Raw genomic sequence first — 10,467 nt, forward strand, 5'->3', positions numbered from 1 at the left:
TCATGATGCTGAAGAGAAACATAAGAAAGGGGGACAGATTCAAAACTGACCATCGTAGTAGACAATTGCTCCCACCAGTCTGTCCTTCTGGAGCATAGGGAAATGTTCAAGGGCTCTCGATTTGCTAAGCACGTAACTGCTCTTCAGGCAATTACTTCCTGCAACCAGGTCATACAGCTTGATTCCAGCCCAGTAGTAAGGGAGCTGCCACCACCTACAATAGGGGGAAAGTTTCTTTAGAAAAGTAGTGTAACATTCTAGTGACACCTTAAATTACAAAAAACTTTTCACTATGGAAAACAAAGCTCACCCAGAAGTGGATCACAAAGGACCAAAAGCCCTGCATAAACTGTTCTTGATATCAGTCTGGGTGAAGTGCACAAGTAAATGAACCAGTGAAATTTTAAATCAATCTTCTCTAAGCCTCCCTTCCTGGTTGCATATTAGAATTTTGGGAGGAACACTGAAAATAAATACTGATGACTGGAGCTCATGTTTCCAGGAGATGATTTATCCAGAGTAGGATGAGGGCCTAGGTTTTATAATGCACACCCAAGGCTGAGAATCACTGATTTAAGTGGTCCTGAGCAATCTGTGCCAAAGCAGACAAGTTATAAAATTTACTTCATCGCCACCATACTCAGGCGGCTAAGTGTTACAAAACCAACTTCACATTATTGTGCCTGTTTTACAACTTAAGGGACCCTCATAGGTAGCTGTAACATAGAAAACTAGGTTTATAATCTGACACCTAGTCAAATTTCAATTTAAGTTAACTTGGATACTGAAAATGATCCAAAATAGCTTGGGTTTTCAGTTGCTATGTTGCAGGTTCAAATTGTACAGCAGGATCCTGTTCAGGTTTCTATACTTCTAACTCTCATATTCCTCAGTACAAATGAAGTTGCTCATCTAGATACACTAAGAAATTACAGGGCTGGGGAGATAGCTCAGTGGCATTAGCACTTTCTTGGCAAGCACAAGGTCCCCAGCCAGTACATAAATAAATAAATAAATAAATAAATAAATAAATAAATAAATAAATAAAATGTATATCACTAAGAAACTATAATAAAGTATTACTAATTACAAATACAAAGCATCATCGCCTTTGCCTTCAAGATCCAGTCCACAGAGACAGGTCCACAGAGAGTATTAAAAAATCCACATTTTTAAATACACCAGTGGAAATGTTTGGAAAGGATTAAAGATTAGGGCCAATTAAAACCACACTATGAATCTGAATTGTGAAGCACATAGAGAAATGCACATTGAGGAGTTATTTCTATTAAAACTATTGTTCCATTGACCTCAGGTGATCAAACAGAAAGGCGATACCCAAAGCTTACTTGTAAACTGGAAGCATTATAGGCAGTGGAGCTGATAAATGGGGAGCAATTTCTAGTAGGTTGGCACGCTCATGAAGGGCTTCTTTTACCATCCTATACTGAAAATCAAAACAGAGAAAATTAGTTTGGCAGTAACATATCATAATATTTTCAAATGGCAAATAGACACCCTGGCAACTGATTGATACACAGAAACCTTCTACCTCTGAGTGTGGATAGCTCTCTCCTAATCAAATTTCTAATAATACATCATGCTGTCAACCTCAAAGATTTTTTAGAAACCGTAACTGTATTTGCATAGGAGAAAAACATGCTGTCAGAGTTCCCAGGTGTAACATATTTTCCTGACTTGAGTGCTAAGATTATTGTAACCATTTATCTTGTATTCTCTTAATACTCCCCTTTCTCAATTCTTCATAATATTTTCTCCAGATAAGAAATAACAGACTGCTCAAATTCATGCTAAAAGTTTTCTTCTTGCCTTCACTAAACCCAAAAAAGATGATGCACAGCAATTGCACAGTACTTCAGATTATGTTTTAAAAAGCTTTTGTCTTAACCCTTGTCATCCACTGTATGACTCTCTAAAGAGTTATTATTATTATTATACTAATCTTATAAATGAGAAACCGAAGGTTCATGGATTCTGAATGAACAATCCAGAGCATGTTATAAATCAGCTGATTCTAAATTCTATGTTTGCTATTTTCTTTGCATCCATCATGATGCTGAAGAGAAACATAAGAAAGGGGGACAGATTCAAAACTGACTTGTCAAGGAAAAAAGAGACAGATTCAAAACTTGACAATGTCAAGTCAGTGCTGCTGTGCTTTTCATGTACGAAAAGCAGATAGGGAATGTAGCTGATCTTTTTTACCCCTCTGGGAAATGTCATCTTCCACACTGCCTTGGCAGTTTTCAAATGGTGGCAGACTGGACACAATAAAGTGTGACACAGGAAAAGCATGACTCAGATCATCTTTTCCTTAACAATATGTCAGTGATGAGATGAGCGCATGATTGCAGTTATAGTTAAGAGGGTCAGCTTGGCATGCCTCCTGCATCGCAACACAGCTCCCTGAAACTGTTTTTGAAGGAGCAATTTTGGTGGTCACTGGAAAAAACTCAGTCATAATTGTTAAACGGTAACACATCCAAAAGCGATTTTGTAAATCTGCTACTTTGACATGCCTGTGTAGAAGGTCCCTGACTACCCATACAGGAAAGAAGTAACACACCTTTCTTAAAAGATATTCCAGCAGCACACACAAAATAAGTATTTCCAAGAGGAAGCAATGTTAAAAGCCATTTTTAAACAGCCTGATTTAATTGGGTAGAAAAAGCATAGTTGCAGTTTTTGTTTAACAACCAGCATACACAATTACCTGCTCAATATCCAACTTCATGATGGCCTTCTGAAGATATCTCACACCACCATGGATCAATTTAGTGCTTCTGCTGCTGGTCCCTGATGAGAAATCATCTCTTTCTACAAGGGCTGTTTTTAGTCCTGTGTAACCAGAAAACCAAATTAACTTCTTAAATTACACAATTTGTATGTAATTCATTAAAGGCACTTCTCCAGGGTAGAGACAATCACAAGAAAAATTAGTCTGAACATGGATAAATTTGTATTCAAAGTGCAGCACACTGTCTATATTATAATGAAGAGATTTTAGACTCTTCCTGGGGGGAAAGTCAAGACAGAACTAGAAGCACATTAAACTGTGAATGAATCACAGCTAGAAAATATCACAGTGCAATTTCATGGTAATAACACACTTTGATGTGTTTAGGGGGTCAAAAAAGAGACTGGCATCCACCCTTCCCAGACAGAGTTCACTAAGTATCATCACAAAGACTCCTGGAATCCATGTTCATCTTTCCCTACAAGAGTCCAGACCTTTTCCAGCACCTCTTCTCTGACCTGCTCTCATGCATTTCTAGTAGTAGACCTTCTTTGTGTACTAACTCATATTTGGAAATATGTCTGGGTTGTGTGTACAGAATGAGAAAGATATCCAAGGTACCACAACAAAATGAAAGAAACAAATGATTTCTAATATTGAGTAGTTTGTAGGTTAATTTAAAACATCTGAATATAACAACATTTCAGAACTTATTCCCAGAAATATAAATGCCAGGACAAATGAACACAATGAAGAATATCCGTAGGAAAGAAACAAAATGCCCTGGAATAACTCAGGATGTACCAAAACAGGTCAAATTCACAAGTTGCCCTGTCCCATTGTTCGGCTGTTTCCCTGCAGAGATAGCCCTGCAGCATCAGAACTAGACAGAACCAGCAGTACTACAAACTCACACACTAGTTGAGAAGCAAAAGTGGAAACCTCGCAATGCCCAGAGCACACACCAACACCAAGTGCAGTTTCCACAGCTGACATATTCTTGGGGATGAGAGAATATCATGGAAGCCAATTACAAACAGAATATGCAATTGGCGCAGTTTGGGCTCATAAAGCTCAAAAGGAATAATCTGTGCATGTATTCAGTTCAGAGCCATTTATTACATTTAATATCAAAGGGTCTTTTCTATAAAGGGTCTTTCTACAGTTTAAATATCGTATCCAAATGTCATATAAAATCAGGGCAACTCCCTTGACTTAAAAGGACAAAATATTTGGAAGCTGTGGAGAGAAAAGTAGAAAATTTTAATGCAAGGTCAAAAACTGCTAATGCTCTACCTCACCAGTAAAACAGTACAGAAATTACAAGTATCACAAGTATTTTTTTAAAGCAAGTATGCCAGAGAAAGTTCCGTAATATTCTCTATTTAAACACTAGAAAACCTCAGTAAACTTAGTACTAGATGTATTAAAGCAAATTAGTGCAAAAAAAAAAAAAAAGTTGAGAATGAAAGTGCTGTTTATTATGAGTTAGACATAGATCAGACTGTTATGTAGCTGCCAACTCAAAAAAGGCGAAAAAAAAAAGTGCAACAGAGGCTTTACAGGGGCCACATTTAAGAATACAAATGACTTTCATCTTCCTCTAGGTTAGAAGTTGTTTGGTTTTGTTTTTTTTTTTTTTCCCCTGAAACTGGGGATTGAACTCAGGTCCCCGCACTTGCCAGGGAAGCGCTTATTCCACTGAGCCATCCCCCAACCCCTAGGTTAGAAGTTGAATTCAGGACATAAACTCCAAGTTGCAGAGTCAAAATTATATTTTCAAATCTTTTAAGAGTACACTGCTTCAGTGAGCTCCATCACCTTAGTCCAACACAGAGTTCTTCATTCAGCACTGAAATAGACCGTTTTTCTTCAGTTGAAGATCAGACGAGGGAGTTGACTTTCAAATGGCATTTGGAGCCAGATTATTTAAATACACCTCTCTTTAAACCCTGAAATCAGTCATAGCATCAAGATGCCTATACCACGAAAGACAGAAAAATGAGACTGCAGAACTTGCAGTGTTCCATTCAACCTCAACTGCCTTCCTCAACTAGGCCTGCTCAAGGCCTGCAGTAGACAAAATTTTCTCGCAATCCCCACTGAGGATATGACTTCTGTGCCTGGAAATGGGCTGAACCTCACTAGAACCTTTCTTCTAAGGAGCAGAGTATACCAACCCTGAGGGGTATGTCACTTTTGAAATGTTATAACATTTGGTGAACATGGAACCAAGAGAAGCCCCTAGACACCAACGCATGAGGAATCCAGCCTCAGTCCAACAATCCAAGGAAAATGAGATACCCCGAGAGCAACCAGGAAATAGCACAATGACCCTGAACCTAGTTGAGTTCACTCAGATCCCTGATCCACTAAAATGAAGGGAAATTGTTATTTTTAAGCCACTAAATTTGAGGAATAGTCTTTTTGGTATCAAGAAAACCTGGTTTTATGGGACTAATGCATCCAAGTCAGAAGTTTTCAACTGTCTCTAGGAATGGGTCTTCAGAAGGCTAAATCTACACAGGAGTAATCACAGTAATTAAGAGTAGGTGAGTATCACTGGCCAAAAACAGCCTAAGAAGAAGAGAAAAATGCTTGAAATGTCCCAGCTAACTCAGGAGCTGCTTGTTACTAAAGGCCTCTGAGTAACCAAGGACAGGAAAGATGGAGATCCCAGTGGGAGGAACTGACAAAACATTACAAGGGGATTTTCAAGCACAACAGGACTTGGCATACTGTCAGAATGGGGGCTGTTTCTCACAAATAATTCCTAGGTCACCTCAAAAGGAAAATATGGTCCATGGATCCATTTTAGAAACAACTCATTATGGCATCAATGACACAGAAGCATGAAAATGAGCGCTGTACTTAGTCACAGGGAACTAGGGTGTGTCTATTATCTGTTTACTATAAACAAAATTCTACATTTTTCCCCAGAAATTCTAAGATACTGCCTTGAGAGATGCTGTTATACTACTTGCCAGGGAGACTGTAACATGTTTTATGCTGGAAATCTGATTAGTGTTCCTGACTAGGGGTCTGGGTGGCATGGAGAAAGCCATCCAGAGGAGCCCAGCAATGAAAAACCCAGCTTCCAGGCAGGAAAACAACACTGGAGGAGGGATTTCCCAGACTGTGTTGGGAGAATGGATTTTTCTAAAAATGTATTTGTTGTTTATTTATTGGAACAGGGTCTCATTATGCAGTTCAGACTCATAGTCATCATCTCCTGTCTCAGCCTTCCCAGCGCTGGGATTACAGGTGTGTGCCAACATGCCCATTTTCGGCACAGCATGGCACACAGCATGTGATACTAGTATTGGGGATCAAACTTGGGTCCTTGTGTTTGCCAGGCAGGTGTTTATTGAACTATCTCACCAGCCCCAAGGCTGGACTGACTTTCTTTTTGCCCAACTAACTAACTCTGAAGTATAGAACAACTCTAAGAATTAGGCAGCCATCTCAGTGGGATATTTCAGAATATTTAAGTGGGAGATAACACTGTTCTCAAACTGATTTTTCCAATCCTGGGTATTTTAAAAACTATTCACGTGTATTTATGTGTGAAACTCTAGAAAATACCAACAAAAATTAAAATAAGTTCCTCCTCAGTCAACCAGGCTGACTGTGTGTGGTTGCTGTGGTTGCTATTTTGGCCCATTATTTCCAGTGCCAGTCAAGTCATCAAGCTTCCCAGCCTGGCTTCCTGGAGAGGAATGAGACTCCTTCTAGAGAAGAGACAGAAATCTATAAAATTATAGCAAAATTGACATATTAAGGCTCCTTGTAAGCTACCTTACTAAAGCATTCTGTTTAATTTGGGTTGTGTCTGTGGATTTTTTCATTTGGTTTGGGTTTTTTTCATTTCATTTGGGTTAGGCTTTTTTTAGGGATCAAACTCAGGACTCTGCATTTGCCAGGCACGCAATTATGTGGCTGAGCTATCTCCCCATCCCTTTGGTTTTGTTTTTGGCTATGGCTGTGGGTTTGGTGTAGTGTGGTATGATGTGGTGTGGTATGGTTTGACTTTTTTGTAATACTAGAGATTAACTCTAGTGCTCAGGGGTGTTAGGCAACTACTCTAGCACTGAGCTACACCCCTAGTCCTTTTTATTCTGAGACAGGTTCTCATTAAATTGCCTTGAACTTATGATCCTCTTGCCTCAGCCCCTAGAATGGCTGGGATTACAAGTATCAAACTCAGCTTGCACAACAACATTTTTGAGACTGCAATATTATCCTATTTATCATTTTTTTATTGCATACATGAAGTAGCTACTTTTAAGCATTTCACAGTGAAAAACATCAACATCTACAGTGAAATTACTCTCACTCCTAGGGAGAATAACAAAATTAGTTATAGTAGAAAAAGTCAAACTTGAAATCTACCTCTCACTCGTCTTCATTCTATCTTTTAACACGCTGAAATTGTATCTTCCAGGTAGGGTGAGGGGTCTACACTGAAGACAGCTTTGTCTTTTCTGACTTCAGTGAGGGTAGGCTATCTAGATACTAATGAAACCAATTCATGGCTCAAGACAGTTGGATGAACATAGAGGGATAATTACAATCTAAGGGGAGAAATGGTACGACATTTAACTTTCACAACATGAAATAGAACAGAAATATATTTTAATACCTTTTACTGATTATCTTATTATGCATGAAAACATGCTCAATATAATAAATGCAGAGAAGCAAAGAGAACAAAATAAAACTCTCCTGTAATTACACCACTCAGAGATAACCACAGTTGACATTTGGGTGTTTAAACATTCACATTTTCTATGCATGTATATAATCACATACATACATTTTTACAAAAGTAGGATCATATTGTATATTTAAGCAGTTTTTAAATCCAACACTGTTTATTGTAAACATTTTTCCACATCAATATTTTTTATATGATTTCATTTTTAAAGCATGGATAGTATTACACTTAAATGTTTACAATGATATGTTTATTCAATTTCCTACCTTAGAACATTTGGATTATTTTTTTTACTATACAGATAGCACTGAAGATTATATTTTGATTTCAATAATATCTTCAATTATTTTATTACAATAAAATTTCAGAAATGTCATTATTAAGGTATTTTTAAACAGAAAACAAGAGGAAGTACTAGAAAATAACTATCAGAGTCACAAAGGTAGTAACACACAAATCGGAAAACTTAAGATCCTTTGTACATTTGTACCATAAGCATAGGTATTAAATCCACATGTTCCATGAGGAAAAATGGATATATTTTAAAGAAAGGTGAGATAATCTTTATTTAGAAAAGCTTTAAGCACTTAACTTTGGATTTCAGACAGTCATTGCATTAATAAGAAAAAGAGACTAAGCCAAAGGCTGAGCATTTTTATATGAAGGATCAATTTCTCTAAAAACTAACACCCTAGTAAAGCTGCAAAGTAATCCTGCCTTGTTAATCCCTGTGATCAGGATCCTGCGCTTTGAGGGGTATTTTCTGACAGCAGATGTTAGCATTTTATAGAAGTGTAAAATACTCAATTGGTTTTTTACATACATATATATGTATTGGATGGGTTATTTAAGCATCAGTTTTTATGTTTGTATTAAAAAATGGACAGAGATGATTAATACAGATACTATGGTGTTAGATTATATCATTAACATACTTTGTGTTCCTTAAATATACATATAGGGAGTCACAAAATTACATTAAATTGTAATAATTATAATAACACTATTTCTAGGAATAAGAGAATTGCTATTTCTCTCTTTTTGCTTTGCTATTATAAATATAGTTAATATTTGAAGGAGGAAAAAGAAAACAAAAGAACACATTACTAGCTTTCTAGTTATAAAATACAGAGAGAACCAAAGCTAATAATTTAAAATGTCTCATACATTATCACAAACTTACATCTATGAAAGAACACAATCTTGGGCCAGCCAGATACCTCAGCAGACTAAAGCACCCAGGTTCAATTCCCAGGGTGCTATGCTGGTCCTGCCCTCGGGGCGCACTGAGATAGTGGCTGAGACTGGGCGTGGTGGCACACGCCTATAATCCCAGCACTTGGGAGGCTGAAAACAGAATCACTAGGAGTCCAATCTGTACAGTGAGACCCTATAGACCCTCTACTAAATATACTTGAAAAAAAAGAAAAAAGAAACAACACAATCTTTATACCATTTTGCTTTTTTTTTTTCCATTTTGCTTGAAAAATAAAATTAAAATCATTTTATACAACTTGCTTTTTCACTTACAACGTATTTTGGTCATTTTCCCTGAAATTATTTACCTCTTTTAAAAAACTTCGTATATCACAGAGAGCAAATAGGTCAAGCAATGGCCGTGACTCAACCACATGGCTGACACTGACAAAGGATCTACAAACTGCGGTACAGGGCTTCAGGGTAAATCCTGAGGGGATTTGACTGACCTTGACAGATACAAGATATACTTCTTGTTGTATAAGTCTTGCTTTATCTTGGTCTTAACCATCCAGGAGAAAATTATAAAAACAAGGTATAAAAAGTAAAGCCATATTAATATGCTGAGCTGTAAAAGGCTCAAGTCAACAACTTCTGACATTGCCAGTCCTACGGATAACCCACTACTACTATGGACTACTGGACTATATTGGATTATTTTGCTGAATTCATGCACCTACAATATTTAAAGGGCAAGGAAATACTGACAAATCTAAAAAAAAAAAAAAAAAAAGGTGGGATACAAACGAAGGACCATTTTGTATCTGTATAGACAAAATAGTTAAGATAGATATACAGCTACTTTCTCTTAATTCAATGAGAAGAAAGCTTTGTACAAATAGTGTTTGGACAGGATATCATGTCTGTATCTTGTGCTATGAGTAACCACTACAAAGATAACAGTATGCAATGTATTAATTATTGAAACTGTCGTACTAATCGGTTTTAAATCTGTCTCATTGCTATTTGTTTCTCAATGAAATTAATTTAAAAAAAACAGTACATCCCAGTTTTTTGAGGCAGTCCCCATTTTTCACTGTTACAAATATTGCTACAAATAAAATGAGGATTAATATGGCTTGCACACCCAGCTTTTGAATTCTTCCTTCTCTTCTCCAAATTCAGATAAAATTTTTTAAAGGCACACTAACTCAAAAATAAGACAAATGCTCTATGAATCAGAAATTAAGCAGGGTGTTTAGGCCAAATACTTCTGCCTCCCTAGGCCAAAGATCCACGACGAAGACTACAGTTCATAAAGGGCAAGAACAACACAACTACCCACTGTGAGGAAAGACAAATCAGAGAGCTTCTGGGTGCTGAGACTACAGAAGGGCTCTGCAGCATGCACAAGGAGGCTGAAAAGCTGTTTCAGACCACTCTGGAGCCAGAGGCTAGCTACTGGGACACAGATTCAGTCTGGACTGCAGAACCAGATCCATGGAGCCAGTCGTCTCAGCAGGTGGTCTGCAGAGTCCATGAGATAAACAGGTCAGAAGCCTAGATTTGGTGGCAGAAAGTTGCTGGGATTTGAGGGTAGATATAAATACATCTACCAAGCTGAGGGTATGCGAGTGGAGCAGAATGCAACACTCATCTAATGTAATGAAAAGCAGAAAAAGGAAAAAGATGGGGAGTTTTAGGGGCCGGGAAGATGGCTCAGTAGAGTAAGTGCTTCCCTGATAAGCGCAAGGGCCTGAGTTCAATCCCTGGTCCCACCAAAAAAAAAAAAAAA

At 37.6% G+C, this 10,467-nt stretch overlaps 1 protein-coding gene across 1 annotated transcript in view; it reads right to left on the reverse strand.

Moving 5' to 3' along the window:
- Gpd2 (glycerol-3-phosphate dehydrogenase 2) overlaps positions 1 to 10,467 on the reverse strand; it is a 163,327-nt gene that overhangs the window by 82,902 nt on the left and 69,958 nt on the right. The window contains exons 4-6 of the mRNA XM_004629912.3: positions 2,735 to 2,859; positions 1,350 to 1,447; positions 51 to 214 (exon numbers count right to left, since the gene is read on the reverse strand). Of these exons, the coding sequence (XP_004629969.1) occupies positions 51 to 214; positions 1,350 to 1,447; positions 2,735 to 2,859 (387 nt within the window). The remainder of the gene's footprint in view (positions 1 to 50; positions 215 to 1,349; positions 1,448 to 2,734; positions 2,860 to 10,467) is intronic.

This window comes from Octodon degus, unplaced genomic scaffold (assembly GCF_000260255.1).
Source record: "Octodon degus isolate 3935 unplaced genomic scaffold, OctDeg1.0 scaffold00032, whole genome shotgun sequence".
Lineage (NCBI taxonomy): Eukaryota > Metazoa > Chordata > Mammalia > Rodentia > Octodontidae > Octodon > Octodon degus.